Source organism: Liolophura sinensis, chromosome 6 (assembly GCF_032854445.1).
Source record: "Liolophura sinensis isolate JHLJ2023 chromosome 6, CUHK_Ljap_v2, whole genome shotgun sequence".
In the NCBI taxonomy this organism is placed as follows: Eukaryota; Metazoa; Mollusca; class Polyplacophora; order Chitonida; family Chitonidae; genus Liolophura; species Liolophura sinensis.
The window spans coordinates 479,961-497,353 of record NC_088300.1 but is presented as its reverse complement, the minus strand read 5'-3'; the positions used below and the strand labels follow the sequence as shown (position 1 = coordinate 497,353).

Below are 17,393 nucleotides of genomic sequence, written 5' to 3'. Positions count from 1 at the left end.
TGTGAAGAAATGGTCTGCCTGTTACCTGTGTATTGTCTGTAGTTCTCTGTTATACTTACAGCCTCTCCATCATTTAGCTGATTGGCAATGAGGAGAAATGATCTACCTGTTACCTGTGTTGTTTCTGTAGGCCTCTGTTATACTTACAGCCTCTCCCATCATTCAGCTGATTGGCAATGAGGAGAAATGATCTACCTGTTACTTGTGTATTCTCTGTACTGCTGTGTTATACTTTCAGCCTTTCCCATCATTTAGCTGATTGGCAATGAGGAGAAATGATCTACCCGTTTCTGTAGTCCTCTTACTTACAGCGTCTCCCATCATTCAGCTGATTGGCAGTGAGGAGAAATGATCTACCTGTTACCTGTGTAGTTTCTGTAGTCTTCTATTATACTTACAGTCTCTCCTGTTGTCCAGCTGATTGGCAATGAGGAGAAATGATCTACCTGTTACCTGTGTCATTTCTGTAGGCCTCTGTTATACTTACAGCGTCTCACATCATCCAGGTGATTGACAGTGTGTGGTGAAACCTGTTACCTGTGTAGTTTCTGTAGTCTTCTATTATACTTACAGTCTCTCCTGTCATCCAGCTGATTGGCAATGAAGAGAAATGATCTACCTGTGACCTGTGTATTCTCTGTAGTCGTCTGTTGTACTTACAGCCTCTCCCATCATCCAGGTGATTGACTGGGTGGAGAAATGATCTACCTGTTACCTGTGTCATTTCTGTAGTCCTCTGTTATACTTACAGCGTCTCACATCATCCAGGTGATTGACTGGGTGGAGAAATGATCTACCTGTTACCTGTGTCATTTCTGTAGGCCTCTGTTATACTTACAGCATCTCACATCATCCAGGTGATTGACAGTGTGGTGAAACCTGTTACCTGTGTAGTTTCTGTAGTCTTCTATTATACTTACAGTCTCTCCTGTCATCCAGCTGATTGGCAATGAGGAGAAATGATCTACCTGTTACCTGTGTCATTTCTGTAGTTCTCTGTTATACTTACAACCTCTCCATCATTCAGCTGATTGACAGGGTGGGGAAATGATCTACCTGTTACCTGTGTCATTTCTGTAGTCCTCTGTTATACTTACAGCCTCTCCCATCATCCAGGTGATTGGCAATGAGGAGAAATGATCTACCTGTTACCTGTATTGTTTCTGTAGCTCTGTGTTATACTTACAGACCCCCCAACCGTTTGGCAGATTGACAGTGAGGAGAAATGATCTACCTGTTACCTGTATTGTTTCTGTAGCTTTGTTATACTTACAGACCCCCCAACCGTTTGGCAGATTGACAGTGAGGAGAAATGATCTACCTGTTACCTGTATTGTTTCTGTAGCTCTGTGTTATACTTACAGACCCCCCAACCGTTTGGCAGATTGACAGTGAGGAGAAATGATCTACCTGTTACCTGTATTGTTTCTGTAGCTCTGTGTTATACTTACAGACCCCCCAACCGTTTGGCAGATTGACGGTGAGGAGAAATGATCTACCTGTTACCTGTATTGTTTCTGTAGCTCTGTGTTATACTTACAGACCCCCCAACCGTTTGGCAGATTGACAGTGTGGAGAAATGTGAGGAGGCAGTACAGTTTTTTGAAAGCATTGATACACAAGGTGGAGAGAATTGTCTTGCTGTTGCTTGTTTTCCCGACAAAGCACAACATTTTTCCGTCATATGGGCAAGTGATGTCTACAAGAATATCTACATCTTCGATCTCGTAAAGTGTCCAGAACTTTTGAGTGAAAACCAGCCATTGTTTCTTCTGATCCAGGACAATAAGAACATAATGAAGGTGACCTTTTTGATATGAATGTTTCTTTTACATGTCAGTTTGATCCTTGTAAAATAACATTATTTGATGGGAACACAAGTTACACTGTGCTTTTTAGAAACATATGTATGCATGAGTTACTTTCATAAATCAGCATCCAATTTTCCACCAAGTAAACTCTGAGAGTGTATCAGCTGACCTGGATTTAAAATGCTTGGTTAACAACATTAAAATTGCTGTGTGCTGTCCCCTCATATATATTGAGCAATATCTTTGTCCTGTGGCCAACTGTAAGTTGATGCTGTATGCTGTCCCATGATATATATATTGAACAGTATCTTTGCCCTGTGGCCGACTGTAAGTTGATGCTGTATGCTGCCCCGTGATATATATTGAGCAATATCTTTGTCCTGTGGCCTACTGTAAGTTGATGCTGTATGCTGTCCCCGGATATATATTGAGCAATATCTTTGTCCTGTGGCCTACTGTGAGTTGATGCTGTATGCTGTCCCCGGATATATATTGAGCAATATCTTTGTCCTGTGGCCAACTGTAAGTTGATGCTGTATGCTGTCCCGTGATATATATTGAACAGTATCTTTGTCTTGTGGCCTACTGTAAGTTGATGCTGTATGCGGTCCCGTGATATATATTGAGCAATATCTTTGTCCTGTGGCCTACTGTAAGTTGATGCTGTATGCTGTCCCCGGATATATATTGAGCAATATCTTTGTCCTGTGGCCAACTGTAAGTTGATGCTGTATGCTGTCCCGTGATATATATTGAGCAATATCTTTGTCCTGTGGCCTACTGTAAGTTGATGCTGTATGCTGTCCCCAGATAGATATTGAGCAATATCTTTGTCCTGTGGCCTACTGTAAGTTGATGCTGTATGCTGTCCCGTGATATATATTGAGCAATGTCTTTGTCCTGTGGCCTACTGTAAGTTGATGCTGTATGCTGTCCCGTGATATATATTGAGCAATATCTTTGTCCTGTGGCCTACTGTAAGTTGATGCTGTATGCTGTCCCGTGATATATGTTGAGCAATATCTTTGTCCTGTGGCCTACTGCGAGTTGATGCTGTATGCTGTCCCCGGATATATATTTAACAATGTCTTTGTCCTGTGGCCTACTGTAAGTTGATGCTGTATGCTGTCCCGTGATATATATGAGCAATATCTTTGTCCTGTGGCCTACTGTAAGTTGATGCTGTATGCTGTCCCGTGATATATATGAACAATGTCTTTGTCCTGTGGCCTACTGTAAGTTGATGCTGTATGCTGTCCCCTCATATATATTGAGCAATGTCTTTGTCCTGTGGCCTACTGTAAGTTGATGCTGTATGCTGTCCCCTGATATATATTGAGCAATGTCTTTGTCTTGTGGCCTACTGTAAGTTGATGCTGTGTGCTGTCCCGTGATATATATTGAGCAATATCTTTGTCCTGTGGCCTTCTGAAAGTTGATGCTGTATGCTGTCCCGTGATATATATTGAGCAGTGTCTTTTTCTTGTGGCCTACTGTAAGTTGATGCTGTATGCTGTCCCGTGATATATATTGAGCAATATCTTTGTCCTGTGGCCTACTGTAAGTTGATGCTGTATGCTGTCCCCGGATATATATTGAGCAATATCTTTGTCCTGTGGCCTACTGAAAGTTGATGCTATATGCTGTCCCCTGATATATATTGAGCAATATCTTTGTCCTGTGGCCTACTGTAAGTTGATGCTGTATGCTGTCCCCTGATATATATTGAGCAATATCTTTGTCTTGTGGCCTACTGTAAGTTGATGCTGTGTGCTGTCCCCTCATATATATTGAGCAATATCTTTGTCCTGTGGCCTGCTGTAAGTTGATGCTGTATGCTGTCCCCTGATATATATTGAGCAATGTCTTTGTCCTGTGGCCTACTGTAAGTTGATGCTGTATGCTGTCCCGTGATATATATTGAGCAATATCTTTGTCTTGTGGCCTACAGTAAGTTGATGCTGTATGCTGTCCCGTGATATATATTGAGCAATATCTTTGTCCTGTGGCCTACTGTAAGTTGATGCTGTGTGCTGTCCCCGCATATATATTGAACAATATCTTTGTCCTGTGGCCTACTGTAAGTTGATGCTGTATGCTGTCCCATGATATATATTGAACAATATCTTTGTCATGTGGCCTACTGTAAGTTGATGCTGTATGCTGTCCCCAGATAGATATTGAGCAATATCTTTGTCCTGTGGCCTACTGTAAGTTGATGCTGTATGCTGTCCCCAGATAGATATTGAGCAATATCTTTGTCCTGTGGCCTACTGTAAGTTGATGCTGTATGCTGTCTCCTGATATATATTGAGCAATATCTTTGTCCTGTGGCCTACTGTAAGTTGATGCTGTATGCTGTCCCCTCATATATATTGAGCAATATCTTTGTGCTTTGGCCTACTGTAAGTTGAAGCTGTGTGCTGTCCCAGGATATATATTGAGCAATGTCTTTGTCTTGTGTCCTACTGGGTAAGTTGATGCTGTATGCTGTCCTGTGATATATTTATAGGCCGCCTGTACATTTTGCCCGTTCTACTGTTCAGTAGAGTTCTACTGATCTTTGAAAGGTGTTTTGAGGTTTTATGTTCATGTGGAATGTTGGATGATGTGTGATTAAAAAAAATTTCTGCACCAAAAGTGATATTTTGTGACATATACTTGCCTCTATACATGCAATTTGTGGACAAAATTCTGGGTCATTTGTCAATATAAACTTCATTTTAAGATGTAAGGCTCCAAGCATACATACATACTTACATACTTTATTTTAGAGTAATTGTGTTTGATTTATTCTCCTTAATCATTACTTTTTAGCCCTGTGTTCATAGAGCTATCTTATAAATAGCTAGTAGCACATACATGTAACTTTGATCATGAAGCAGCTACTTGACAATTCTTTATGAGCCATCATGGCTATGTGGCTTACCAACAGTTTGAATTTGATGGAACCAAGTGCAGTGCAAAATGATTTGGATTTGAAAAGGCCAGGGATTAGTAAGATATACGGATAAATCTATGTTGTGGTGTTATTGCCATGTAAGGACACACTGTTGTGGTGTTATTGCCATGTAAGGACACACTGTTGTGGTGTTATTGCCATGTAAGGACACACTGTTGTGGTGTTATTGCCATGTAAGGACACACTTTTGTGGTGTTATTGCCATGTAAGGACACACTTTTGTGGTGTTATTGCCATGTAAGGACACATGGGGACATGTACATGTAGCAGACAGTGGTTTGTTCCACCAGGCTTGATTTAAATAAATGTATAGATATTATATGTACATTAATGGTTCAAGTGTAGATCTGTATAAAGCTGACAATATAGGCTTTACATTCTTTCTTGGCTCTGGATCATGTAATTTCCGTTCATGTAATTTAAGTAATTTTTATTTACTTTTGATATCAAAAATGCAGCTCTTTGGCGGATTCAGATATTATGATCTTCCATTGTCTATTCTTCACAGATTTTGCACAACTGTATTCCTACATGTAAGGTGCTATTTAAGGAGTATGAGATATGTGTGACACATGCCAAGCTGTGCGATGTACAGGTACGTCAGCCAGACACGAGCTTCTCTGGCCTCTTATCAAGGGCGGCAGTTCTTGTAAGGAACATCATAGCAGAACTCTTGAGTTCCCAAGTACTGAACTTCCTCATCTGTATGTCAAATCTGCTGTCAGTTTTACATAGTGTTTTGTGTTGGACACAGATGCACTCAGATCCAGCTTAAAGTATTTTGGAATATGTAACTTCTATTTTTATGGAGTAACAATAATTCTTTCAGAGAAGGCTACATGGAAAGTAAAGTGTATCTTGTACTTCAAACATTTCAAATAAAGAGACAACAGAGAAAAAGGCCACTTAGTTGCCTGTAATGTAAATAGATCACAGTGACATTTTCATCATTAGTTTATATTGTCACAGAGTGAGAAGGTCTCAGCAACCTGCGGATGGTCGTGGGTTTCTCCCGGGCTCTGCCCAGTTTTCTCCCACCATAATGCTGTCGTATAAGTGAAACATTCTTCAGCACGGTGTAAAACACCAATCAAATAAATAAATAAATAAATAAATAAATAAATATATTGTCACAGAATTTAACCTGAAAATACTCTTAGAATTCTTGAGTACCAGTGTGGCATATGTACACTGCAACTGCAACAATCAGATGGAATAAATTAAGTGCTTGCTTCCCATTTCCCATGGACATGCTTCTGAGTTTTATTGGCATGTTTTCTACTGGCTTTTGACACATTGTGTTTTCTCAGACCATGTATGAGGTATTGGCGAAGAAGCCTGACAACAGCCTGGACCCTGGTGCCAGTAATTTTCTGTCAGACATAGCCCAGCAGCTGTCATGTTCTGATGCCTGTATCCCTGGTGATGAGCAGATTGACTGGACTCAGCGACCGCTGACAGATGACATGGACCCTGTCATCAAAACAACACTGATGACCCTTATGGATGTCTACAGGAAGATGCTGTAAGTTATGAAGTCATAGGCTCCAGGCCTGAACGACATCCAGGTATATGTATGACACTTACACTTCATTGAAATTGGAAGCCTTACTCGCAAAACTGTCTAATGGGTTCTCCTGGAGTATGACCCCTACAGATTTGAGTCAAGAATGTGACAAGATAGATAAGTGAGAAACAAGTGTCTCATTGGGCTAAGTCAGGCTGTAGGTTACACCTGTGCAATTGATGCTGTTGGGTCCAAGATTTGTCTCAGATCTGGAAGGTGAAGGGGTACTGATATTGGGTAACACTGCCACACAGTCATTATCGGTACGGGTTGTTCATACACTATACATTTCTACTTGTTACTCTGCTATTTTGCACCCAGTTAAAAGATATCAGAATTTTGTCTGTTTTGCATAAAACTGAAAACTTTTTGCTAAGTGTTACTATACCCATGCCCTTAAGGTTACCAAGGTGACTAAATGGTGTGACTTCATTTCCAGCAAAACAGCTCTAAAATTGTGGTCGTACTAGGTTGATTTTTTGATGTGTTGTATGTGGTGGTGTGGGATGGTACCACACGAAAGTTTAGGATATATATTTCTGGGTTTGAAACTGACAGATTTAATGCATAGATAGTAATAAAAAATCAGGGCATTTGTGTAACCTCTTGCTGGCAAGGCCAAGGTCATAGCAGGGATTTCCTCTGTCTGACAGGATGACATTGAGTTATTAAATCAGGTGATGAGGTCCAGCTCCTGCTAGCTAATTGGAGTTGTGTTAGAAAGTTACTCAGACTCATGAGCAAATGGTTTCCTCTGAAATGCAAGGTGGCATGAGTAGTTTATTTATTCCTTTATTTATTTGATTCATGTTTTACAGCATACTAAAGAATATTACACTTTATATACAACAGCAGGCAGCTTTGTTGTGGTTTGTGGTCTGCAGGTCACTGGCACAATGTAGAATTAAAACTCTAAGCAATAATACATTCAATTTTTATACCAAAGACTTTAAGAATGGTAGTGATTGCAAGGAAACATACTGGTTGACTCAGTGTGTGTATAATGTGACTAGCTAGGGTGCCATGTCTAGTGTATTCGGCGTGGTGCTTCAGTGGCAGGAGCAGTTTGGCGACATGGACTTGCCCTGCCACAAGAAGACACGGTATATGTAAACTTATGAAGATATGAAGATTTGGTTACCTTACAGATGTCATGTTTACTTCTGTGTTCAGCAGTGGGCACTGTGGTGTAAAGATTTGGTTACCTTACAGATGTCATGTTTACTTCTGTGTTCAGTAGTGGGCATTGTGTTGTGAAGATTTGGTTACATTACAGATGTCATGTTTACTTCTGTGTTCAGTAGTGGGCAATGTGTTGTGAAGATTTGGTTACCTTACAGATGTCATGTTTACTTCTATGTTCAGTAGTGGGCACTGTGGTGTGAAGATTTGGTTACATTACAGATGTCATGTTTACTTCTGTGTTCAGCAGTGGGCATTGTGTTGTGAATATTTGGTTACATTACAGATGTCATGTTTACTTCTGTGTTCGGCAGGCGGCATTGTGGTGTGAAGATTTGGTTACCTTACAGATGTCATGTTTACTTCTGTGTTCAGCAGTGGGCATTGTGTTATGAAGATTAAGTTACGTTACAGATGTAACTTCTTCTGTGTTCGGCAGTGGGCATTGTGTTGTGACGATTTCGTTACCTTACAGATGTAACTTCTTCTATGTTCAGCAGTGGGCATTGTGGTGTGAAGATTTGGTTACGTTACAGATGTCATGTTTACTTCTGTGTTCGGCAGTGAACATTGTGTTGTGAAGATTTGTTTACCTTACAGATGTCATGTTTACTTCTGTGTTCAGCAGTGAACATAGTGTTGTGAAGATTTGGTTACCTTACAGATGTCATGTTTACTTCTGTGTTCAGCAGTGGGCACTGTGGTGTGAAGATTTGTTTACCTTACAGATGTCATGTTTACTTCTGTGTTCAGTAGTGGGCACTGTGGTGTGAAGATTTGGTTACCTTACAGATGCCATGTTTACTTCTGTGTTCAGTAGTGGGCATTGTGTTGTGAAGATTTGGTTACATTACAGATGTCGTGTTTACTTCTGTGTTCAGTAGTGGGCATTGTGTTGTGAAGATTTGGTTACATTACAGATGTCATGTTTACTTCTGTGTTCAGTAGTGGGCATTGTGTTGTGAAGGTTTGGTTACATTACAGATGTCATGTTTACTTCTGTGTTCAGTAGTGGGCATTGTGTTGTGAAGATTTGGTTACAGATGTCATGTTTACTTCTGTGTTCAGTAGTGGGCATTGTGTTGTGAAGATTTGGATACCTTACAGATGTCGTGTTTACTTCTGTGTTCAGTAGTGGGCATTGTGGTGTGAAGATTTGGTTACATTACAGATCTCATGTTTACTTCTGTGTTCAGTAGTGGGCACTGTGGTGTGAAGATTTGGTTACATTACAGATGTCATGTTTACTTCTGTGTTCAGCAGTGGGCATTGTGGTGTGAAGATTTGGTTACCTTACAGATGTCATGTTTACTTCTGTGTTCAGTAGTGGGCATTGTGGTGTGAAGATTTGGTTACCTTACAGATGTCATGTTTACTTCTGTGTTCAGTAGTGGGCAATGTGTTGTGAAGATTTGGTTACATTACAGATGTCATGTTTACTTCTGTGTTCAGCAGTGGGCATTGTGTTGTGAAGATTTGGTTACCTTACAGATGTCATGTTTACTTCTGCATTCAGCAGTGGGCATTGTGGTGTGAAGATTTGGTTACGTTACAGATGTCATGTTTACTTCTGTGTTCAGCAGTGAACATTGTGTTGTGAAGATTTGTTTACCTTACAGATGTCATGTTTACTTCTGTGTTCAGCAGTGAACATTGTGTTGTGAAGATTTGGTTACCTTACAGATATCATGTTTACTTCTGTGTTCAGCAGTGGGCATTGTGTTGTGAAGATTTGGTTACAGATGTCATGTTTACTTCTGTGTTCAGCAGTGGGCATCGTGGTGTGAAGATTTATCATCAACATAAAAGCCAGTGTCACATTCAGCTTCTTTTTGTATCTTAATTACAAATTAATCCTCTTTTCAGTGAGAAAGGCCCAGACAAGGAGTGGAAAAGACTGATGTACGAGAGAATGAAAAGTGAGATTGATTCAGAGGCTGAGGTAGCTTTGTATGAAAAGAGGAAAAAGGAAGAAAAGGGCAAGAAGAAAAGTACCACTGCTCCAGAGGCTAATAAACCAACAGTACAGAAAAGTAAGAGTAAGGGTAAAAATAAGGGTAAGAGTAAGAAGTAAGCTGTCCAGTTCCGTACATGCAATACATGGAATACACGTTCCATGTGCATGTGGTGACTATGTCCTAGTAGATAGGACTTGTCTCTGCATGCTGTGACTATGCCCTGGTTGATAGGACTTGTCTCTGCATGCTGTGACTATGCCCTGGTAGATAGGACTTGTCTCTGCATGCTGTGACTATGCCCTGGTAGATAGGACTTGTCTCTGCATGCTGTGACTATGCCCTGGTAGATAGGACTTGTCTCTGCATGTGGTGACTATGTCCTGGTAGATAGGACTTTGCATGCAGTTACTATGTCCTGGTAGATAGGGCTTGTCTCTGCATGCGGTGACTATGTCCTGGTAGATAGGGCTTGTCTCTGCATGTGGTGACTATGCCCTGGTAGATAGGACTTGTCTCTGCGTGCGGTGACTATGTCCTGGTAGATAGGGCTTGTCTCTGCATGCAGTGACTATGTCCTGGTAGATAGGACTTGTTTCTGCGTGCGGTGACTCTGTCCTGGTGAATAGGACTTGTCTGACTTGCCATTTATTACTTCACTTCACTCTTTTGCAAAGAATCTGTTAAGATTCAGAAAGAGGTGTTGAATATTTCTTTCTCAGCAGATCAATGTCATTTCGTTTTCTTTTCGTTTTCTATTCAGTCAGAGTTGAGGTTCTAGTACAAATATATTGTAGGCACAATGGTATAAACACCTGTAGGATTTTGAGTAGTACCTATGTTGTGTGGAGCCCAGTCTATAGATATAAATGAATGCAGCAGTTTTGTAATAGAGGTAGATACATCCAGGTTTATGTAGATTGAAAAGATCAATTTTCATATGATTAATACATCTACCTAGTGTATATTTGGTGAATTGAGGAGATCACTGAAAGTGTTGCTAGATCATGTGAATCTGTCTTTTCTGCCTGCAACAGTGAGAAAAGTTATGTCTATTTTGCTGAGTGCTTATAGTGAGATTTCTTACTGGCCATTTGTATTTGATTTGAATTAATTAATTAAGTTTTCAGCGGTATGAAATGCTCCCTCTGTATGTATGTCAGTCACATGTTTTTACGATGGAATTTTAATGTCCTTGGTTATGATTGTAATGCAGACTGAGTTATTACAAATTGTAATGCAGACTGAGGTATTACAAATTGTAATGCAGACAGTTATTACAGATTGTAATGCAGACTGAGTTATTACAAATTGTAATGCAGACTGAGGTATTACAGATTGTAATGCAGACTGAGTTATTACAAATTGTAATGCAGACTGAGGTATTACAGATTGTAATGCAGACTGAGTTATTACAAATTGTAATGCAGACTGAGGTATTACAGATTGTAATGCAGACAGTTATTACAGATTGTAATGCAGACTGAGTTATTACAGATTGTAATGCAAACTGAGTTATTACAGATTGTAATGCAAACTGAATTATCGCAGATTGTAATGCAAACTGAGTTATCACAGATTGTAATGTAAACTGAGTTATCACAGATTGTAATGCAAACTGAGTTATCACGGATTGTAATGCAAACTGAGTTATCACAGATTGTAATGTAAACTGAGTTATTACAGATTGTTATTAAATAGATTTGCAATGTGAAGAGAGTTACAGCAGATTGTATATGTAATGAACATGTTTGTAGTCAGAGTTAATGCATTCAGACTAACTGCCTAACACTATTTTGTTTATTAATTTAGAATTCTATAGCTGGAAATATTTATGCTTACTGTGTGATTCCAACCACTTCCAGGAATGAATTGTATTGTGCATGTACAGTTCTACATACATGTATATGTTATAACTCAATACTGTTTTCTGGCTTTGGAGGGTATCATTCACTTCAGCTGTTCAGATGTAGAGCCTGAGGCTGCTATGTGCACACAGTAGTAGGTCTACAATTGTATAACAGCTCTTGTGGATATTAGCATATAGGGCCTACATGAATGGATTCCACATTATCACATATGACAAATACTACCCTCCCCAAAACATGCATACATTAGCAGCACTAACCTTCTGGGAAAATCATGTATTAAAAAGTATTAAAAACCTTCAAATGCAGTACATTGGGGTTTTTTCTGTTGTACCTAAATATGTTTTGTCTGCTATGAATTACAATTTTGGTTATGGAAAGTGAGTTGGTTTTATTACACCAATTACTGTGCATCAGGCTTCACATCCACGTGTACAGGAAAGTGAGTTGGTGTTATTACACCCACTGCTGTGCGTCAGGCTTCACATCCACGTGTACAGGAAAGTGAGTTGGTGTTATTAGACCTACTACTGTGTGTCAGGCTTCACATCCATATGTACTGGAAGCTGAATTGGTGTTATTACATCCTCTACTGTGTGTCAGGCTTCACATCCATGTGTACAGGAAAGTGAGTTGGTGTTATTACATTCACTACAGTGTGTCAGGCTTCACATCCATATGCACTGGAAAGTAACTTCTTGTTATTATACCCACTACTGCGTGTCAGGCTTCACATCCATGTGTCCAGGGATGTGAGTTGGTGTTATTACACCCACTACTGTGTGTCAGGCTTCACATCCATGCATACTGGAAAGTGAATTGGTGGTATTACACCCACTGCTGTGTGTCAGGCTTCAGATCCAAGTGTACAGGAAAGTGAGTTGGTGTTATTACTTTTGCTACTGTGTGTCAGGCTTCACATCCATATGTACTGGAAGCTGAATTGGTGTTATTACATCCTCTGCTGTGTGCCAGGCTTCACATCCAAGTGTACTGCAAAGTGAGTTGGTGTTATTACATCCTCTGCTGTGTGTCAGGCTTCACATCCATGTGTACTGGAAAGTGAGTTGGTGTTATTACATCTGCTACTGTGTGTCAGGCTTCACATCCATGTGTACTGAAAAGTCAGTGCATTTCATTTTCATTTCATATTTCTTCACCATAAACCTTAGATTAAATACATAGGAATACATTTTGCAGGATTAAAGCTCACAAGAGCTTGTCATGTCCCATGGAAAGTAGAGTGTTATATAATAGGGTATATATATGCTTTAATGGTAATGATATTACAGTGTGTCACATATAAACGTACTGGGTGACAGCACAAATGGACGAAAATACGGATCATAAAACATGTAGGAAACTTTGTAAGCATTTATTATTTGACTTTTATTTACCTTTTTATATTTGTCATTTAACCTACACCAGCAACCAAAAGTGCGCCTTAATTAACATGTTCAATGAGATATAATTTAAGCCTGGATTCAAAGAGATGTTGACTTTATATTATGAAGAATAATGGGTAGTTTATTCCATTCTCGAGGGCAAATTGCTCAGAACGAGAAGTATGTTAAGTTCGTTCTGTACACAGATCTTTAATTATAATCAAATCGCGTGGCTCTGGTCACAGAGTGATGGTGGCTAACATTGTTTTAACAAATAAGTTTTAGAGCTGGGAGGAATAAGCTCGAGACGATAAAAAAAAGTTATGTGCTAAGAGTGATACAGACAAGATGTTCAGCTCTTACAGAGGTAGGATACATAGCTGACGGAACGGAGGGAGCGTGTTATCATTTAGTTCTTTTTGAATGATTGATGGTTCGAATGACGCGTTTCTGGAGGATCTGTTAGGGTATGAGATGAGCTTGATATGTATTACCCCATATGATGTTTCCATATGAAAGGTAAGGATACATAAGAGAAAAATACAGAATATACAATGTTTTCTTGTTAACAGAATGCGTTATGTGGCTTATCAACTCGAGATTTCTAGATACTTTTGCACTAATATAGTCAATGTGGGAGGTCCAGTTGTTTGGAATTACAGATTATTCCGAGAAATTTGAATTCTTATGATCTTTCTATTTCATTGTCACATATTTTGAGAGAGGTTGGTAAATTTACAATCTTTTTAGTGAGAGGGGTACGGTAATTAGAAGATATTTTGTTTTTGTAATGTTTAAAAATAGACCATTCCAACAGAACCAGGTATGAAGTTTTTCAAGTTTAATTGATATTGTAATAGAGAGATCATTTATATTATGAGAGGAGTAAATTGTGCTGGTATTATCTGCAAATGAAATAAAATGAAGAAGGATAGATACATTAGAGATGTCGTTGATATAAAGTAGGAACAAGAAAGGTCCTAAAATAGAGCCTTGTGGAACTCCACATTGTACAGATTCAGTTGATGATAAAGTGTCAGAAAACGATACACACTGAGTTCTATTATATAAATAACTTCTAAACCAAGAGTTACTTATACCTCTGAGACCATATTACTCAAGTGTACGCAAAAGTATGGCATGATTTACTGCATCAAATGCCTTCGACAGGTCGAGACGTGACTATACTGTACAGTTTGTTCTCCTCGGAGGTCGCTAATTTATCATATAATGAACAAACAGCTAGAAATGTCGAGCGATTTGCTCTGAAGCCATATTGGTTTTTATAAATCAGGGTATAGCAGGGTACAGATACAGGTCTGCAGATTTCCAGTAACTTAGCTTCTCCAGCTTTAAGCCACACTTAAAGCTAAGTAAGATAAGTTGTCACTTAATTAATCTGTACAGTGTCCATTTACTGTCGAAATTTCTGCGTCCAAACTACTGGTTACAGAATAAAAGCATATATTAAAGTGTTCGCGGTTGTGGCAATATCGGTTGTGTCAGTACCATGTATAATGAAGGCAAAGGTAGTTCTGGAGACTCCCTGCGATTCATTCATTTTAAAACTTTCCAGGTACATTTAATATCATTGATTACTTGATTAAACTTGTGCTCAAAGAAATGCTTTCTTGCTGAGCGAATTCTATTGTTGAACTTGTTCCTGGAGGATCTGTACAGGCACTTCATCTCTATATTTAAGTTGGTATAATCGTTTATATAGATGTCAGAAGGCTGCCTCTTACCCACGGTTTTATGATCTTCTTTCCATGAAAACTGAATTGAAGAATGTGAAAACACCTGTCGTAGATGGGGAACATTTGACCAAAACTGTCCATAACATGAGTGACATCGGCTGAATTTAGAACAGAGTTCCAGTTTGTAGTTTGTCCTTCATCGATAAAATTTTGCTTCTCCGATGCATCGTATTTCCGGTACTGCAAGTTTTTTTCTGTATTTAATGAGATGATAAATCGGAAAATGATCTGTTATGTCTGTTAATAGGATTCCAGAGAGAAGATACTTATCAAAACAATTTGTGAATATCAATTAATGTTACTGATCAAGATTTTTGAAAAGGTCAATATCAAAGTCCCCAGTGATAACAATTTGTTTTATGTGTTTCGGTATTTTTCTGCAGTATGTAATATATGATTGTTGAAGACACTGACATCTTTACTAGGTGATCTACATACAACCCCTATAAGATGTGCAGGCTTGTCAAATTTAATATCTGTTAACAGACATTCACAAGAACCAGAGTCGCTGAGAAAACTTAGATCCTCCCTTACTACACATGATGTCACAACAACCAGAGTCGCTGGGAAAACTTAGATCCTCCCTTACTACACATGATGTCACAACAACCAGAGTCGCTGAGTTTTAGTAGCCCAGGTTCAGAATTAAAAAACAATTGAAAAAAGTAAATTGATTCATGCTTCATTCCAGTGCGCTATCTTATAATCATTGTCATGTTCAGTGGCATTTAAATGAATCGGACTAAAATACATGCTATCTTAAACCCCCAAATCATACTGATTTGACCGATGGGAGGATGAAGTATTTGCTGCTGGGATATGGTTTTCACGTGAAAATGACAAGACAGATTACAGACTCGAGAAGTAGTTTCCACTCATATCGCTCATTGGAGAACAGCTTTCAGGCGCATATTTTACTCATGTATGTAATGTTTCTTAACGTATAAATTAACACAATAAACTCAGAAACAGAAGAAAAAGATGATAAGAAATTTAGCATTTCAGTAAGTAGATGAAGTTTGTGTTATTACACCCATTACCGTGTGTCAGGCTTCACATCCATGTGTGCTGGAAAGTGAGTTGGCGTTATTACGCCCACCACTGTGTGTCAGGGTTTACATTCAAATGTACTGGAAGATGAGTTGGTGTTATTACACCCGCTACTGTGTGCCAGGCTTGTACAGGAAAGTGAGTTGGTGTTATTACACCCACTATTTTGTGCCAGGCTTCACATCCAAGTGTACAGGAAAGTGAGTTGGTGTTATTGCACTCACTACTGTGTGTCAGGCTTCACATCCATGTGTACTGGAATGTGAGTTGGTGGTATTACATACAATAGCGGATGTAATAACACCAACTCAGTTTCCAGTACTCTTGGACGTGAAACCAGACACACAGTAGTGGATGTAAGGCTTCACGTCCACGTGTACTGGAAACTGAGTTGGTTTCCCCCTTTCCTCCCACCATAATGCTGGCCGCCGCCGTGTATGTGAAATATTCTTGAGTACTACGTGAAACACCAATGATAAATAAATAAATAAATAAATAAATAAATAAATAAATAAATAAAGAAAGAAAGAAAGAAAGAAAGAAAACAGTTATATTATTGTCCCATGATCAGGTGAGTCTTGTGGAACTAGTACACACGTTTTCCGAGAGTCACACATACAGCATGCATAGAGAGAAAAACTATACCAGCAATGACAGTGTGATAGATGGCAAATGGTCGCATGTAACCGGTGAAATACGGCAACAGCATAGAGAGGTTAACCAGGGCAGCGATGGCAGTGTGATAGTTGGCAAATAGTCGCACGTAACTGGTGAAATACGGCTACAGCATAGAGGGCAAAAACAGAGCAGCGACGACAATGTGATAGCTGGCAAATGGTCGCACGTAACCGGTGAAATCTGGCCTCTTCATTTTACCTCAGTTTTATCTAACTGTGATGTTAAATGGAATTTATTAGACGTCATTGTATGGTGTAGAATTCTTTCATCACATTTAACATACAATCACATTACAACAATGCAAAGGAACCAAGCCCCGGGAATGATTAGTCCACAGGCAGAATCCAGGTCTAGGTAGGTATACAATATAATTAAAGACGTACAGCATAGAGGGAAATACCAGAGCAGTGACGACAGTGTGATGACAAATGGTTACACACAACCGGTGAAATACGGCCTCAGTCAATTTACCTCGGTTAGGGTTTTATTCTAACCGTTCATGTAAACGCTTAAACAGTAGCAAAGTAGCATCATGGCTTATGCAGACTTGGGTCAAACCACAGGCATGGCTACAAATGGTATATTAAGATTTAGACCGGGGCCCCCATGGCTCAGTTGGTTAGCGCGCTAGCGCAGTTTATTGACCCAGAAGCCTCTCACCAATGCGGTCAGTGTAAGTTCAAGTCCAGCTCATGCTGGCTTCTTCTTCGGCTGTAAGTGGGAAGGTCTGCCAGCAACCTGCGGATGGTCGTGGGTTTCCACCGGGCTCTGCACGGTTTCCTCCCACCATAATGCTGGCCACCGTCATATAAGTGAAATATCCTTGAGTACAGCGTAAAACACCAAATAAATAAATAAATAGATTTAGACCAAGCCTAGTTTCTTTTCAAGAGTAATACTTGAAAGTGATCAAATATGGTATTATCCGGAGTAGTACACGCCGTGGTGGTGGGAGACGACAAGGCACTGGCCATGTCGCCCATGACTGGATGCATGGGACTGGGACAAGGCGCCACAAGGGTACATTAGATCTACGTTTTAAGGTACGGTACCGAATATGTTAATTACTTTACTTGACATTACTTGAAACATGCAGGCCATACGAATGTCGTCAATCGTGTTTGTCACCAAGGTTTTACACTGTCTCTTAATATTTCGGAACGACAATCTACATGTCG

At 39.5% G+C, this 17,393-nt stretch overlaps 1 protein-coding gene across 3 annotated transcripts in view; it reads left to right on the top strand.

The window, feature by feature from the left end:
* The window catches only part of LOC135468616 (uncharacterized), a 33,363-nt gene extending 23,686 nt beyond the window's left edge, over window positions 1-9,677 (top strand). For all 3 annotated transcript variants that reach the window (XM_064746964.1, XM_064746963.1, XM_064746962.1), the window contains exons 10-13: window positions 1,543-1,802; window positions 5,282-5,368; window positions 6,084-6,298; window positions 9,389-9,677. In XM_064746964.1, coding sequence (XP_064603034.1) covers window positions 1,543-1,802; window positions 5,282-5,368; window positions 6,084-6,298; window positions 9,389-9,596 — 770 coding nt within the window. In that variant the 3' untranslated portion in view covers window positions 9,597-9,677. The remainder of the gene's footprint in view (window positions 1-1,542; window positions 1,803-5,281; window positions 5,369-6,083; window positions 6,299-9,388) is intronic.
* Window positions 9,678-17,393: the final 7,716 nt, after the last annotated feature.